This window comes from Eschrichtius robustus, chromosome 9 (genome assembly GCF_028021215.1).
Source record: "Eschrichtius robustus isolate mEscRob2 chromosome 9, mEscRob2.pri, whole genome shotgun sequence".
NCBI lineage: Eukaryota > Metazoa > Chordata > Mammalia > Artiodactyla > Eschrichtiidae > Eschrichtius > Eschrichtius robustus.
Window position 1 is genome coordinate 25184063 of NC_090832.1, and position 17425 is coordinate 25201487.

Here is a 17425-nt window from a genome sequence, read left to right on the forward strand (position 1 = left end):
TGTGCTTGTCTGGTCTGCCTTGGGGTCAGAGAACCCCTGAGAATGTTGTTTTTGACAATGGTCATAGAGCACTAGACTGATGGAGAAAGAGCCTAAGCTTCCCTGGAGAATGAAATTGGCTAGCCCAGTAGGAAATACTGTACCTACACTGTTTTTTACCTAAAACACTCACGCATCCATTCACCAAACCTTTTTCAAACACCTTTCATGAGCTATGCACCCTTCTAGGTGCTGGGGTGTAGCGGTGAACAAGAAGGAGAAGGCCACACTCCAGCATGAATCTAACTGGAAAGAGATGCAATAAACAAGAAAACAAATAAGGAAGGATAATTTCAGATAATAGTAAGTGCTACTAGGGAAGTAAGGAGGAACCTCGAATGGGGCAGAAGGAGAGGACCTACTTTACACTGGGTGATTAGGAAGGCCTACCGAGAGGAGGACGCTTGAGCTGCACCCTGCCTGATAAGAGGGAGTCAGAGAGGCGGTCTCCAGCAGCAATGTCTGTAGAAGAGACAAAGATCCTAATGCTGGAACCAGTGTGGCATCCTCCACAAATTGGAAAAGGTCAGGGTGGCAAAAGCAGGTTGACCCAGTGGGAGAAAATTTCAAAATAAAATTGTATACGTAAACAGGGGCCAGATTGTACAGCTTTGTAAGCTTGAAATGTAGTTTGGATTTTATTCTAAATATAATGGGAAAGTACTAGGTAGTTTTAGCAAAGGAAGTGACATGATCTGCTTTGCATCTGTAAAAGCTGAATTTGGCTCGTAGGTGGAGAGTGAACTAAAGAGGGACAAGAAAGCAAGAAGAGAGCTAGGCAGCAATCTGGGCAAGATCTGATGACGGCTTGGATTGGGGAGGTGGCAGTGGAGAAGGAGAGCTGGATGTGGATAAAAGTTATGTTTTTAATGTAAAACCAACAGGCAATGCTTTGAACAGGAAGATGGTGACAGTGAGGAAAGGAAGGAGTCAAGGATGACTCCTGAGTTTTTGGTTTAAGAAACTGAGTGGTGGCTTTTACTGACATCTCATTAACCCCAAACACTCCAAAAGAGATGAGAGAATTGAGGCTCAAAAAGGATATGTGACTTGTATAAGGTCACACACTGCTAAGTGACCAAGATGTGTTGGTCACGTCTCCAGTGTATCTGTCCCCAAAGCCCAAGCTCTGTGATAGTACATCACACTCAGAGGTGTGTTTCAGAGGCATGAGTTAAAGCACATGTGTGTTGCTGGGGAGAGAGATTTGACACAGTCAATGGACCAGTCGTTCAAATGTAGCCATTTAACAATTGATCACAAGCTCTGCATTTACCTAAAATCAGACTACAATCATTTCAATTTGTTAGAATAGTAATTTTTTTTAAACTTCGGTTTTCAAACTTGACAACAAAAGGATGAATTCTGGAGAACATAACCTGGTGGACGTTGCATAATTTCAAATCAGATGTCCATGTGCTCTTAATAAAAAGGTTAATTTATTAAATCCATCTACAACCTAGCTCTCAAAGTAAGAAATAAAGCATTTATTTATTATTCAGAATCCAAGAAAACAGATACTCCACTGTTGATGTAATTACTCTCAGGTAAAATATGCTTCCTACAGAATATCAGTACCTTTGGTATTTAATATATGAGGCATGACAGAGGAACAACTAGGCAAAGATTCATGTGAGAGAGGCTGGGGGGCAGACACGGAGTGACTCAACCTTAGCAAGAAACTAGCAAGCTGCCCCCTTTTCCTTCCCTGATTTAGCAAAACAGCAGGTACAAGTCAAAGAAAGGTAGTCCCCCTCAGTTCTTCAAAGCTAGCGACTACCTTCCTGGGTTCCAGCTCTGACACTTCTTTTTGAAAGTGATGAAATATCAAGTCAGAGCAGGGGGATAGGGGAGGGGCCGTTCTTCATTTCAAGAAGAACAGGCAGCCTCCTTCTTCCTTCTTCATCGGGAACCACCCATCACAACAGGGCCCCTGTGTGTCAAGCAGGGGCCGGCCGTGTACATTGCAGCCACACAGCTCAGATGGCCAGAGGGGGCGCTGCAGGTCTTCCACTCCGCAGCTGCCTCAGACCTCTCTTACAGTGAGTCAATTGCACTTCTATAATAATTGATCCTCACTGCTCACTGGGAGGCATGGAGGGACATATACAACCCCCTTTTACAAATGGAGAGGTCAAGACTAACTTGGATAAGAAAAAAGATGCCTCCAAGTTTTTACAAATAATGATTTTATTATTTTTGGTTCTGATAGCAAAAATGAACATTTGCTTTTTTTACAACATGAATAAACAAAAAAAAATTTGTATCAGCCTATCTTGAAATAAAATAGAAACTTCTTAACTGACAGCCACCTGACTGACTAACCAGGTTATCCATGACGTTCACCGCTCTCTGGAAGCACGCTGACAGATGGCTATAGCATGCTGAACCCTGGGGCTAGTTAGCCATTCTGGAATATCTGCACGTGGTTGCCCATGTTAAGTAAGACAGAGCTTACTAAGAATCGGGTCTTTGCTCCCAAACCTTTTCTTCCCAGTTATCCTTGGTTTCGTATTATGTAAATCAACAGAATGATACATAAACTGATGAAATATGTGTTAAAAGAAGGAGTTGTTTCTTAAAAAAACTATGCTTAATGATTTGAAAGCCTAGATGTAGGGCAAGAGCAAAAAAACAATTGTCAACTTAGATGTGAGCAACTGTAAAAGACTGGAAGAAAGTTGTAAAACTCTAGAGGATTATCCAATCAAGCTGCTTTACAAACATCTTAGGTCTTCAGGTTCTAGCAGTATTGTTTTAAAACAATTATAAATCTTATATGCCATATTATAGATATGATTTTTGTAAAAACAAGCAAAAACCCTCCAAATTCCAATCAGAAGATCCATACCCAAAACAAAGATCAAAGCCCTACATCAAAATTGATAAATAAATGAACATACATCTTAAGTTAAAGTAACATGTCTTACATATGTATGTGCCATTTTTACGCCTAAAACGACTTTTTCAATTTAACCCATGAGTTCCAGTTCTGATCGTGTTTGACATGAGGGCTTTGGTTGTATTTGAAGGGCAGTCTTATAGGAGAGGGGTGAGACTTCTTTTGTAAACCTTATATAGGATTTGGAGTAATAGGTCAAATTTCTAACCTGGTGTTTCTCAAAGTATAATCCATGGACCACCAATAACTTGGTGTTTCTTAAAGTATAATCCACAGACCACCAATATCCAAACCATCTTGGGTATTTGCTCTAAGTACAGATTCTAATCACACCCTATACTTCCTAACATATTTTCTCTGAGAAGGATCTGCAGTTTAACATGCCCCTGAGAAGATTCTGATGCATACTATGGTGGAGAACAGTGGTCTAATATAAAGGAACAGTTACTCACAACAATGCCCCAGGTGGGAATATTATGGAAATGTTCAAGCAGAGGCTGAATGACAGGTTGGCCAGAATTGCTACAGACAGGTCCAGAATTTGGTGGGAGGTTGAATTTTGTGTGATTCATGCTTGAGCTGGAGATTTTTTTCCTCTTTTTTTTTTTTTCCATTGGAATCACTAATTTTTAGTTGAGAATCAAACTTTTTAAACTAGTTGTTTTCTTAGTTTTCTTAGATTCTTTACAAAGTTCCCCCAAAATTACTTAAGAGGATTACTTAGAAAGTAATTTTTACACACAAGTTACAACAAATGGTAATCTAAAAGATAATTTGACAGTCTTTCCATGCATTCTCTTCTCACAGTTGCTGAACCAGGCAGCAGAGTGGAAACTTGAGGCCAAAGTGCTGAAGGAACAAGAGACAGTCCTGCAGGCTCAGGTGAAGTAGGGGGACAACAATGCATGGGGGTGCCCTCCTTGCTGTGAACCAAAGGTAGTCTGCAAGAGGCCTTCCCGGTGGGAGGGGAAGTAGGGACAGGAGTTGGAAATGAAGAATAACTTCATATTTATTATTTTTAGGTAAAAATAAAAGTACAATGTTATACCTAAGAAAAATAAATGTTCTGCACCAACAACTTCTAGTCAAAAGGTCTGTTGACATATCAATACAAATGAGAGTCAACCAGAATAAGCTGGTGGCGAGGTCCTCGCCTACCTGTTCATATGTCCTCTCTCTCCTCCCCCATTAACCTGTCACGGTAAGGGTAAAATGTAAACTGTCCAGATGCACCATCTATAATTGTCAATACTGAAAATTTCCTTACTTGTTTGACATTATTTATAATAAAAGGAAATTAGAAAAATAGAGTCAGCACCCATGTTTTTGTGCTATCAGAGGTTGGCCTTGTCAGTGCCAAATGATTAGAGATGGCAGACGTCAGAAACCATTTTGATTTGGCTTCGTGATGTTATGTGTATGTTTTGATTAGACTATGGGAACTCGTATTTCAGGCTCAAAAATAAAGCCTCATGGAACAGCTGGCTCTAGAGGAAAGCCAGACCTATCCATCTTTCTGGTGCCATTGGGGCTCTGCCCCTCCTGGCAAACGTTCCCGGTCAGGTTCCAGGAGAGCCATCCTGCCACAGAGGGGCTCTAGCTCCCCTGCTGGGAGAAATGCCCAAGTGCTAAAGGGACTGTAAAATCTCACAGAGCAAATTCACAGAAAGCGAGAAAATCAGAAGCCTTCCAAACTGGGCAGCATTAATTTAAGATTTGAATAATTCACTTGTAAATGTTTATGTGCTGACTGCTGAATATTTGTTCATTGTGAAAAAAAATGAACAAGTTCAATGAATACGAGTTCATTTTTTAAAAAGGAAAGTAGGAAAAACAAGAAACTTAAAATCACAAATTATACCACTACACAGACAAAAACATAAATAACATTTTGATATCTAACCTTCCTAAAGCACACCCTTCCAATGTGTGTACAAAATGCAATGATGAATTGTTCCCCCACTAATATATCAAAATAGTTTTAAAATATTAATTACATAGAAATACGAACCGTAATTTTTTTCCACTATTAATAGAATAGGACGACTCAGCGTTAAAGGACTAAACTCGAAAGTTACAAACTCAAGGTCATCCTTTAGGCAGTCACAGAACACATCATGTCGTAGTGTGGGGTGGGTGGCAGGCAGTGGCAGTTTTCTAACCAGAGGCAGGCAGGGGGGGAAAGGAGGTGTGACCTCACTGTCCAGTGGTGGGGGGCTGCTGGGGGGAGAGTCCAGAGAAGCAAGTCAGGGCTTCTGGCTCTATCTCTGTCCCATTCACAGCACAGAGCCTCCAGGGGTACAAAGGCAGTATGTGAAGCTATTCATTGTTCCATCTGTTATAAGCAATCTCTACTCCTCTATGCTAAATGAAGAATAGATGAATACCATTAGACTCTAGGCTAGAGAGTGATTCATTTGGCTGGTATCAGAAACTAGGTCTTTAATGACCTGTGAAATAACATAAAGGAGTAATCCAATTTCCCACCTATACCCACTCAAGTTTGAAAAAGTATGACCCAGGGTTCTAGACTTGCCAGTGTTCCTCATTCATCCCTCAATACTGGGTCGAGCCCAGGGACCAGGGTCAGAATCCTGGCTCTTCTACTGTGAAGCTGTCTGATTCTGTGCAGCTCACCTTAAACCTCCATGGACCTAAATTTCCTGGTCTGTAAAATAAGGATGCTGTAATGCATCAATGATCCCAAGCTGGAGTCCTCTGACCTCTGGGAGGCCCTTTACTTTTCAGTATTTCCAAAACCTAACAGCACATAAGGCAGCAGCTACTATCTAAAATGTAGTTGCTTTTGACATTATATCAGCTTTTGCTTAGCAGCATGGATGGCAGTTATTCATATGTTTGATTAAATTTATAGAAGGAAAATGAATATGTAGTATATGCAGTTTGTTTTCAAGTTATGCACTCAAAACACTTAGTTCAGGGCTTCCCTGATGGCACAGTGGTTAAGAATCCACCTGCCAATGCAGGGGACACGGGTTCGAGCCCTGGTCCAGGAAGATCCCACATGCCACGGAGCAACTAAGCCCGTGCGCCACAACTACTGAGCCTGCGCTCTAGAGCCCACGAGCCACAACTACTGAGCCCGCGTGCTGTAACTACTGAAGCCCGCACCTACAGCCCGTGCTGCACAAGAGAAGCCACTGCAATAAGAAGCCCGCGCATCGCAACGAAGAGTAGCCCCCACTCGCCACAACTAGAGAAAGCCCGCGCGTAGCAACAAAGGCCCAACACAGCCAAAAATAAAAATAAATAAATTAACTAATTTAAAAAAAAAGAGTAGACACATTCAACAATTAAAAAAAAAAAAACACTTAGCTCAGTGCCTGCCCCCATAGTAAGCATAATTAATTCAACTAATATTTATTGAGCATCTAAGTGCTAGGCATGGTTCTAGATGTTAGAAATATAGTACTTAATAAGAGAATCAAAAATCCCTGCCTAATTAAACTCACAATCTAGTGATAAAAATAATATTAATTAAAATGCTAACAACTGATTAGTGTATGAGCTAATATTAGTATTATTTCATAGGTAAGGATCCACATAGTGATATACGAGACAAAAGAAGTCTTTATTTGAAAAAAAGTTTAAGAACCACTGGAAAAGACGATCTCAAGACCATGTTCAGCTCTAGTTTATGAATGTAGAGAATATCCAGAGCTGAAGAACTCAGCTAAACTAGATAACCCTGCTTCCTCCATCACCTTGCTTTCCATGGCACGTGGCTCTCTCTGTAAGGACCCTCCCTTGTCTATCTCTTTTGTCTTCAAGGCATTTTCAGAACTGCAATAATTACTTAATCATCACGAAGAATATAGAGGCCCCAAATCCCTATGTGTAATGTTTAAATGAGCTCCTCTTAAAAAATATCAGCATTATATTTTTAAAATGTTTAAACCTTGAAAAACAAAGTCTATCACAGATGATCTTGCAAAGCACTCAAACACTTCCTTTGGTTTGACAATTAAAGGAGTCGGATGGTAGGAAGGAGAGGCCTTAGTCCCCATTTCTATGGTCTGAGCAAAGGAAATATCAAGGATAGATTGTGTTTTCCTAGGCGGAAGTCACTTTTCAGTCATAAGACAACAGCTTGCCAATCTGGGGCATGATTCTCACTTAGGGAAGAGATGTCTAGCTTTCAATTATACAAACCAAGCCAATAGAGTAAATGTCAGAGATGATCAATGGGATACAATTGTGGCTACAAATAGAGTGTTCATTGGATCAATAAGGATGAAGATGGTAGTAGATGTGGGAAGTCAGCAATACCAACACAACACAGCAACACAGACACAAAATACTACCCCAGGGGAAAGATCAGTGAGTCAACTGTTAAAGATGGGTAATCATAGTCTTTAATCTCAGAAGGCCTCACCTTATCTATATAAGATGAAAGGAGATTCCTCTGCAATTACTATTATAATTGAAATCTCCCAAGTTGGCTAAGACAATTCCTGGACACATTTCTGTTTTATATATGCTATGAATGTTTGTAATTAAAATTTGTGCTCAGGTAAAAGAATGTGTGTGTCGCTCCGCCCATTTAAAAGTGAAATGTCAGGGCAACTGTTGCTGTTACTAACCCTAGAATAGTTTGTTTCTATTTCTGCCTCTGGTAAAAATACTGAGGAAGACCTCTGGATGTTCCTTCCATGCTTCCCTGAAATACCGAAGTGAAAGAGGGAATATGACACATCAAACATGCATCATGTCAGCATAATAGTGAGAGGGAAAATATGACCAAACACATATCCATAAAGTAAACAGGAAGTGTGCATTTTAGTTCGTATCAATAAAGAGTGTCAGAGTTGGTTACTTGAGAAAAGTATAGTCCATACAGGTTTTGCCACCTATGACAAAGAGGTCAAATAGGAAGAAAAGCAGACTATTAAAAACAGTCACTAAAAGGAAGAAATGGAGAGCTATTGTTTAACAGGTATAGAGTTTCAGTTGTGCAAGATGAAAAGTTCTGAAAATTGGTTTGCACAACAATGTGAATATACTTAACAATATTGAACTATACACTTAAAATGGTTAAGATGGCAAATCTTATGTTATGCGTATTTTACCCAATTTAAAAGATGAAAAGAGAGAAAAAGTTGATGGTCACCAGAAAAAAGGCAGAGGTGGTAATGAAGTGAGACACTACTCCTTGGAACTCTGGTATATCTGTCTTCTCCATGCCACAAGAAAACGTGGGGAAGGGAAACAAAATCTGCCCAATTTATACACCAAAAGAACATTTTGCCCAAAGAATGGGGAGAGAGCTGGCCGGGGTGGGTGTGGTTGCCCCCGTTGAGCCTGTCAAGGTTGCGCAGGTGAAATGGACCACACACGTGCCCACGCCTTCCCTTCCCGTCTGCAGCCTACAACTAGAGGGCTGCAGGAGAGGGTCTGGGAGGACCAGCTCAGGAGACCATATCTGCGAACCCCCTGTACTTCTGCTGGAATTACTGAAAAGCTGGAAAAGGAAAGAGGAGAAAGTAAGGAAAAGAAGTTAACAGGAGGCTTGGCCAAAAATACAAATGAATGGATTTTGTGATAGTTGAAGAGCATCAGCTGGGGGTAGCTGTCCCCACCCTACACCACTAGACCACGGGCAGTATAGGCAGCCAGTCCCAAAGGAGCTTACCCTCAAATTGAGGGACTTGACCTATTCATGCACCCTGAAATCAATTCAGTGGATCTCAGCCAGTACTTTGGGAAAAAATGAAACAATTAAATAGAATACGTCAAGAGTGCATTGCACATAATGAGCAAGTACAGTTGACACTTGAACAACATGAGTTTGAACTGTGCTGATCTAATTACACGTCGATTTTTTTCAATAGTAAATACTACAGTACTGCAGTATCCAAGGTTGGTTGAATCTGCAGATGGGGAACTGCAGATATGAGCACCCGGGAGTACACAGGGCTGACTATAAATTATACACAGATTTTGCACTTCATGGAGGATCAGTGTCCCTAATCCCCTGAGTTGTTCAAGGGTCAGCTGTATTGTCTTATGCACTATGTGTGTAAAACCCTAGGGTACCTTCCTGGCCATGAATTCCCTTCTGACACTTTACCCAGTCTTTTTAAATCTGTATGCCAAAGAATCATGAGAAAAATTTTAGGCCACTAGAGTTACCTCAAGTTTTATCACATACCCACAGTGCTAATGATTGATTTCAAAATGATGGTCAGCTGTTGTTTGACTTGGGAAAATCTGTGTCCTATGAAAAGTTTTACGTTATTTTGTTGTTCTTGTGTACTGCAGTAAAACCTCTGCTCTTCTGAATCATGTGAGAATGAGCCATTCTAGATAAGCAAATTTTCTTGGTTCTAGGGGTTGTTTGATTCCCACACACTGCCTCTAACTCCCATCCCCAAGACTGGGAACTCTCCAACCTACTGGCTTTTGGTCAGTCACTCTTCTCTGCTTTTGAAAGGACAGTCTCACAAGTACCATCAGCCAGTTGGCACCCAACTGAGGACTTGAGGCTGTTCCAGACACTCAAGAGTACCAAAGTCTCATTTGAAAATGGAAACTTTCCATGTTAGTAAACAAGAATCATCCATATTAAATCTCCACTCACTCAAAACGTGCTATCCTAAAATTATTTTCAAAAGCAAGATTTTATTATTGTATCACTGTAACAATCAAGTATTTATACACTCTCCTTCCCTATCCTGCCCTATTCCTACCCCAAATACAAGCCTCGGAATTAAGGATGTGGAGGTACAAAGGCTCTTCTCCATACTCCCAAGCTAACCCGTATGATGTTTTTTTGGTGCAAATTAGAAAAAGGCACTTCTTCCTCAAGACTCATTTCCATCTATAAAAAAATTGGTATAATAAACTAGTTTTGTTGAAAAGGGACAATTAACTGCTGTTGGCTAGAACACTGTATTCATAAATACACAAAACCACAATGTCAAAAAGGGAAATGACAATTGCTTATAATAGCACAACCTGCGTAATGGCAGCAACCCTAGTCCATGTCTGGCCCATACTTGTCTACATTCTTGCTTCCCTCAAGACCAAGTTCAAGGCTCACCTTCTCCACAAAATGTGGCTCAAATGATCACCTGCCACACTCACCTCCTTCTCTGATCAGTACTTAACTGACTTGGTACTTTGTATTCACTGTCCTATAATCAAGCTGTCTTTGGGATTATCTTCCTGTCAGGAGCGCAGGTCCCTCAAAAACAGGAACTACAGGTTAAATGCTTTTGTACACAGAGTCAGTGCTTATGTTCAGTGCTCAAAAAATGTTTGTTGGTAAAAGTTATAATGAAATGGTGATGACATATTATTTCATTTTTCTTTAAAGAAGTACTTCAATCATACTCACTGACCTAGGCTGATCTCGTAGTAAAAAGAATTGAACGTATCATTAACATTGTATTAAGAATTACCTTAAATCATTTTTCTTCTCAAATAATAAACAATGACATGTTGTTTTGTTCTGGAAGCATTCTGAAAGCAGTCCTAAAACAGATCTACTCTTTCCCCTGTTTACAGCTTACTGTCTACTCTGGAAGGTTTGAAGAGTTTCAGAGCACACTGACAAAAAGCAATGAGGTGTTTGCCACCTTCAAACAGGAAATGGAGAAAGTGAGTACTGCTCATCCCCCACGAAATACTGACATCTTCTAGTTCGACAGGCAATACTCCTTTGGGTTCATTTTTCTCTTGCTAAGATATTTCAGTGCATTTCATGAAGTAATGAAACACTTATACATGCAAATGAGACTTGGACTGTATTTTTTTATTTGTAAGTATCTGGTGAATTAGTCTTAGGAAGAGTCCGAAAACACTAGGATGCATTTTCACTCTGAGGAAGAATATTTTCTTTTTCTAGGCCATGGAGAGGGTAAAAAGAAAAGATAAGAGCTAGAAATTTAATATTATGTTGTTTATACTGAAATTAAAAACTAATCTTTTAAAGATTAAAAAAATTAACTTTCATACAAATATGCAAAAGCAGAATGTTCGAGTAGAAAATACCATTTCATAGGATCCTTCTCAGAAGAGAATATATGTAATAAGATATAAAGGACAGGGGCTTGAATGAGAAGATGAAGTCTGGGTGTGTTTTTACTCATCAAGTAGCAGTGAACAATTCACTTAACTTCCCCCTTATCTATAAATTAAGAAACGTTCCCTTGCCTACTTCACAAGATTGTGAAGTTCAAATAAGTTAATGTATTTTTAAGGGTCTTAAACCTTTTTAAAGTCTTTTACAAATATGAGGTGCTAATATTATTATTGGACATACTGTTTACATTTTGTTTAATTCAGTGTCTTCCCAAAATAAAATCAGCATCAGAATTGTGTTTCTGAACAGGCACTGGCATTAACCCTCTTTAAGTGTAGAAAGCATTCTTTGAAAAATTTCCATAAACTAATATGATAAATTTCACAATTCATTGTGAAATACAATGAATACAGCTTTCCCACTCCACGATGGATCCATCCATTTAAAAAAATTTTTTTAATTACAGAGTTTTAATTTGGAATAAATATTAGAGTAGGAAAAATGCTGTTATTTATTGCAGAATTACATAGTTTTAAGATTGGAATAAATATTAAAGGAGTTTTCTATCTGGAGTTCATTTATAGGTTTTTAGTAGAATTAGCAAAAAAATTTGATATGCATATTGCATTTCTTTAGGTGTGGTCTCATGGATTTCATCAAATTCCTAAAGGGGCTGATGACTTTTAAAAGTTTAACTCAGTTAAGAAATGATCAAAATAAAAAAGCACTCAAGGCTCACGTAGCATCTCTATAGGGCCCAGGGACCAACTGTCTGGGCCCAGCCTCTAGCCTCCAAGCAGACCCAGCCTCAGGCAGGTTAGCATGAAGCAGCCAGTGCCCAGGTGTGGTTCATCCAGGGTAACTGCACCTGAACACACGCCTTGTCCTTCACTTCAGGCAAGGAACCAGGAACCAGGAACGTGAGTAGTTTCAGGTCTGAAAAAGCCAGGCTGCATTTTATTAACTTCTGGATGCTCTACACCCAGCCCCAGCCTGGCAACTAGCATGCACTCTGCACATGTTGCATTAAATGAAATAACTCCAGCCCTACTCTTCTGCTAACTCATCTGAATACTACTCCACCTCTCTGAACCTTAGTTTCCCCGTTTATAAAGTGGAGGTGAAACTAGAACCCTCCCTGGGGGACTGTCTCAAGGATGAAAGCAATAACGCATGTAATCACATTCTGTGAATCCTACTGCACTCTACAAATGTGAAGGCTGAGAAAATAGAAAGTTGCCTTTGTGTGGCTACTTCTCAGATGTGCCCAGATATTATCAACATTTTAACATCTGAAAAGCCAGGCCGACTTTCTCACTAATAGTCTTCCATTCAGTACAGTAAATAATCTAAATTTCAAGCTTATTCTTGGAACTCAATAAAGCTATTTTTATTTTAAACAAAAAAAAAAGCAATGACAAAACAGAAAGGCCCTAAGTAGTTTTCCTTTCTCCTTAATTGGGTCTGGTGCAAGTAAGTCTGTTCACCACTGACCTAGATGATTCAAAAATAAATCATGACTCTCTCCACTCAGTCATCATTTCTTGACATCGAATTTTTTGCTTGCTTCAGCAGCTGGTAACGAAAGGACTTTTCTTGAAGTCACATACGGAACTGACAGTTTCTTTGATACATTAACTCTTCAGAATTAACATTAAAACACTCATTTTTGTAGACCACTAAGAAAATGAAGAAGCTGGAAAAGGACACAGCCACGTGGAAAGCTCGGTTTGAGAACTGTAACAAAGCTCTGTTGGACATGATTGAAGAGGTGAGGAAGTTTTTCCCCTTGCTCATCTTCCCTTGTCTAGTCAATATATTTATACTCAGAAAATAATTATGGCCTAATACCACAAAATAATTACTTTTGAAAAAGAGCTGAATTTTTCTGGGATATGGTATATGATATTGTAATAAAAATAATTAGAGCAAACGTCAATTTAGTAATTTAGTCTCAGGTCCAGACTCATAGTGTTGTGACCCTAAGTCACACGCCTACTTGTTGACGCCAAAGCTGTCCCCAAAGCAGCACCACACCTGCTGGACTGTGAATGCCTTAAAGGCAGGATGAGTGTTTTACCTGCCCTTGAATTTCCCTGGTGCCTGACACATAACAGGCGCAGAATAAATTAATTAGTTGATTTGAACATAACTGAGAGAAGACACTAGCCCAAGCACCCAGGGTATGTGCTATTTTATAGACAGATACGGAGATATATTGTTTAATTCCTCCAACAGGTATTTAAATACTGATATTACATCAGGCTCTGGAGATTCTGAGACCATAAAGGCAAAGATACATGGTCCTTAACCTGAGAGGCAGGGCTTTCAGGTGAAGGCCTCTCCATGTAAAGAAGTGGTAAAAAAAAAAATGTCTTAAAAGGTACAGAGTAGTACAAAGGTGGGGCTGAAGGAGTAAGATGATTTCGTGCACAAACACACCAACATTTCTAGAGAAAAGGAGAATTGAACAGTTCGCGCAGCATCGTGAATGAGTGTGTGGTGAGTTTCTCTGGATATAATTACTGTTCTAACAATTCATCCCAAATTGCAACCAATTCCAAAGAGATGTGCTTATTATTCATAAACATAAATTAAACAGTTGCTGGATTAGCATACAGCAGTTTATCTACAGAACAGATAAGGCATTGCTGATGGCCAAGACCCAGTCCCTCTCAATCATTTTGCCATAAGCTTCTACTTATGCCTTCTAAGTCTTAGAAGCAGAAAATTCATCTATTATAAGATTTTAAAAGCCCTAGACTGAAGCAGAGAGAAGCTTTGCTATCTTTCTTTTCTAAAGAAAAGAATATGTGGATTAAAACTCTACCAGAGTCTCCAACACAGTACAAAAATAGAAGTGATGTCCCTGACCAAGTATCTGTCCAGCCACCACCCTGTGGTCAGAGCCTCACAGACAAATTCCTGGACAAATGGTTTTGCTTGTCTCCATAGAGCATCCTGGCAATTTTGCTTTTCATGTCGTTTTATGAGTGTGTGTGTCTGTTTAAATCACAGAAAGCATTGAGAGCTAAAGAATATGAGTGCTTCGTGATGAAAATTGGAAGGCTAGAGAACCTCTGTCGAGCTTTACAAGAGGAGAGAAACGAACTCTATAAAAAAATTAGAGAAACAAAAATGCCTGAAAAGGATGCCCAAGGTCAGCTCACCTCTGACGACGACGAGCCAGAGTCAAATACCTCTGTGGGTGAAGAGGCAGAGGCGGAGAAAGCCAAGGGTGTTCACAATGCTGTGCAGAATCTGGCAGCGGCCTTCATGGTCATTCATCGTCCAGAGTCAACCCTCGATGCGTCCAAAGAAATCCAAACAGAAGTCAGCAGTCCTCAAGGGGGCGGCGGCACGGCCCTCAAGGGGCTGGAACAAGCCCCTCTGAGCCCAGTATGCCATTCAGGGAGTCTCCTGCATCCCCCAAGTCCTCAGGCTGAGGCGGAGGGAGGCAACGAGGCAGAACCTCCCCTCAGATCAGGGTCAGGAGCACAGGCCCAAGGCAATGGTCCCCCTGCTGGACCACAGGCTGATCCGCAGCCACGGAAGCCAGAGGCAGCATTTTCGGGCCAGGCCCCGGAGCCTCCGGCAGAGGCATTTCTACGGGAGATGGAGGCCGACGGGCAGCCCCGGAAGCCAGAGGCAGCGTTCTCCGGCCAGGCCCCGGAGTCTCCGGCAGAGGCGTTTCTACGGGAGATGGAGGCCGACGGGCAGCCCCGGAAGCCAGAGGCAGCATTTTCCAGCCGGGCCCCGGAGCCTCCGGCAGAGGCATTTCTACGGGTGATGGAAGCCGACGGGCAGCCCCGGAAGCCAGAGGCAGCGTTCTCCGGCCAGGCCCCGGAGCCTCCGGCAGAGGCGTTTCTACGGGAGATGGAGGCCGACGGGCAGCCCCGGAAGCCAGAGGCAGCATTTTCCAGCCGGGCCCCGGAGCCTCCGGCAAAGGCGTTTCTACGAGAGATGGAGGCCCACGGGCAGCCCCGGAACCCAGAGGCAGCATTTTCCAGCCGGGCCCCGGAGCCTCCGGCAGAGGCGTTTCTACGGGAGATGGAAGCCGACGGGCAGCCCCGGAAGCCAGAGGCAGCAGCTTCCGGCCGGGCCCCGGAGCCTCCGGCAGAGGCCTTTCTATGGGTGATGGAGGCCGACGGTCGTGCCCCGCCGCCGGCAGCGGGAGAGCACGTGCCAGCTGGGGAGTCTAGATGTGAGCCCAGGAGGCAGCCCCCAGCAGCAGCAGCAGCAGCAGCAGCAGAGGGGCTCCCAGGAGGGGCCTCAGCTGGGCCCCCGCTGCCCGAAGTGGCCGACACCAATCTGGAAGGAGCCGACTAAGCCTCCTCTGCCTTCTGAGGCTGTTCTTCCTGACTTTCCATCGTCCTAACAGATTGTCTCCTGAAAGAGGCATTAAGGGCTGGGGACGTCTAATGGAAGAGACTTATTTAGAATCAAGACATTTTAAAATGTTATGCGGAGTACCTTCAGCCTTTGCTATTTGTTCTCAATTTATAACTGATTTGGAGCTTTTCTATTTAACACTGATAGTATAATTTTCTCAAATGGCAACAAAACATACGAGTAGCAAATTTAAATTAATTTGCCATTAAGATGTTACTTAATTCAATTTCTTAATCAACAGTAAGATTTGGTGTTTAAAGACTCCCATTACAACATATAAATACTGAAAATGTGATGCTTTATTTCCATAGAGTTTAATAAGTGCCATAGTAAGTAATGGATGACCAGGTTCCATTTAAACATTATATACATTGTGTGTGTGTGTATATGTATATGTATGAATATATACATATATGTGCTTATGCACTTATATACACGTGTATATTTTATACACATGTATGCAAATATATATTACACATACATTTCTATCATCATCTCTTTTTGACTTTCTCTCATGCAGAATATTTAGATGCTTATCAAAAAATTTATCTCTTACTTGCACTTGGGACTACAGTAGACTAATGCTCTGTGAATTAGAAATAGGTTCAGAACACAAATATTAGGCTACATAATGTTGAGTAAAAAAATAAGTAACCCAGTGGTAGGTCAATAAATTCAACCAATGGATTAAATGACAGAACAGCATTGGGTTAGATTGCAAGGCTATACAGAGCACACAGACACAAAGATGGCCAAAAGAGGCCCTAAAAAATGGGGGAACAATCACAGCAGTAGACTGCTCACCTCTTGCAGCTGCTTCTCCTACACAACTCGGCCCATTGCCTTGCAACACCCTCATGTGGTGAAGCAGCCCACTCACGGCTTCCTGCAAGGAAAGGGTTGGAAGTGGGAAAGGGAGCTGGGAATGGAGGGATTGAGGGCCCTCAGGCTGAGAGTCTGTGCTCTGGTACCTCGCCTTTTGAGCTAGAGGTCTGGAGAGAGCATATTCACCTGGCCCTGCCAACTCTTCAGTTGCCTCCCTGTTGTCTACCACTCTCTCCAGAGGGTTTCCCCACCACCTCCTGCTGTCACTGCCCTAGTCTATATTCTCAAAGCTTCTGCTCCTTTCCAACCCTCTCCTTGGCAGCAGGAAATTACATTCAGCCCTCATCTCAATTATGGCTTAGTAAAGGCTATTATTTTTCCAAAACAAATCCACACAGGGTCTAAATATGAGTGATGAGGCTTGCAAACCAACACATCTTCTGCTTTGATGAATTCTGTACAGCCAGAAGTTCAAAGCAAAGGACAAGTGGGTCCCTACTCAAAATGACTTGAAAAATAGGTGAGGATTTAGGAGATGCAAAAGCTAGAAACACCTGGGGTTGTCTACATGAGTATTACATTATTATTGCGTGACAAGAACCTCTAATGATACTGACAGCATGAATTACTCTATCTAGAGTAAAGAGAGACTGCAACAAAGAAATAGGAGGGAAGAGAGGGAAGTAGGGGAAAGGGAGAGAGAGGGAGGGAGGGAAAAAACAGATCTAACCCAACCCTACCTTAAAAGTTGAACTCAAGTAGAAAAATGGTTAAAAGCAAGATTCTCTACTACTCATCCAAGAAATCATTTTTCAATGTTGCATGTGGCTGTCTGCTAAAGCACACAAAGTGCTTGTAGGCAGAAACATATGCTATAAGAATTGTAAACTGCATAATATTTGTTTGAAGCAGACAGTGAGGGTAGTAACAAAATGCTAGTCAGGAAAAAAAAATCAGGAAAAAAGCATATGCTATTTGAGAACCCATGTATTTTTAAAGGCTTAAAATTTTATAACCATAGGGTATCCAGCCAAATTCAACATTAACTGAAAATCTTAGCTATTTAAACATTCATTTAATTCAGAGCCAAATATGCACTACAACAATCCAGGAGGGTCTCCTTTCCCATTATTTACAGAGGCTGAACTTCCAAGAATGGGGTAATATTAGATAATCATAGAAAAGTCTCACTCTGAATGTTTAGCAAGAGAAACAGGCAG

General features: G+C 41.3%; 1 protein-coding gene across 3 annotated transcripts in view; it reads left to right on the forward strand.

Annotated features, from left to right (window-relative positions):
• TXLNB (taxilin beta) overlaps positions 1-15317 on the forward strand; it is a 34370-nt gene extending 19053 nt beyond the window's left edge. Inside the window, exons 6-10 of one of the 3 annotated variants that reach the window (XM_068551126.1) lie at positions 3749-3823; positions 10472-10564; positions 12664-12759; positions 14007-14609; positions 15132-15317. In XM_068551126.1, the coding sequence (XP_068407227.1) occupies positions 3749-3823; positions 10472-10564; positions 12664-12759; positions 14007-14609; positions 15132-15317 (1053 nt within the window). Of the gene's footprint in view, positions 1-3748; positions 3824-10471; positions 10565-12663; positions 12760-14006; positions 14811-15023 lie in introns of all 3 variants that reach the window. The other 2 variants (XM_068551124.1, XM_068551125.1) reach the window with 2 other exon arrangements.
• The last annotated feature ends 2108 nt before the right edge of the window (positions 15318-17425 follow it).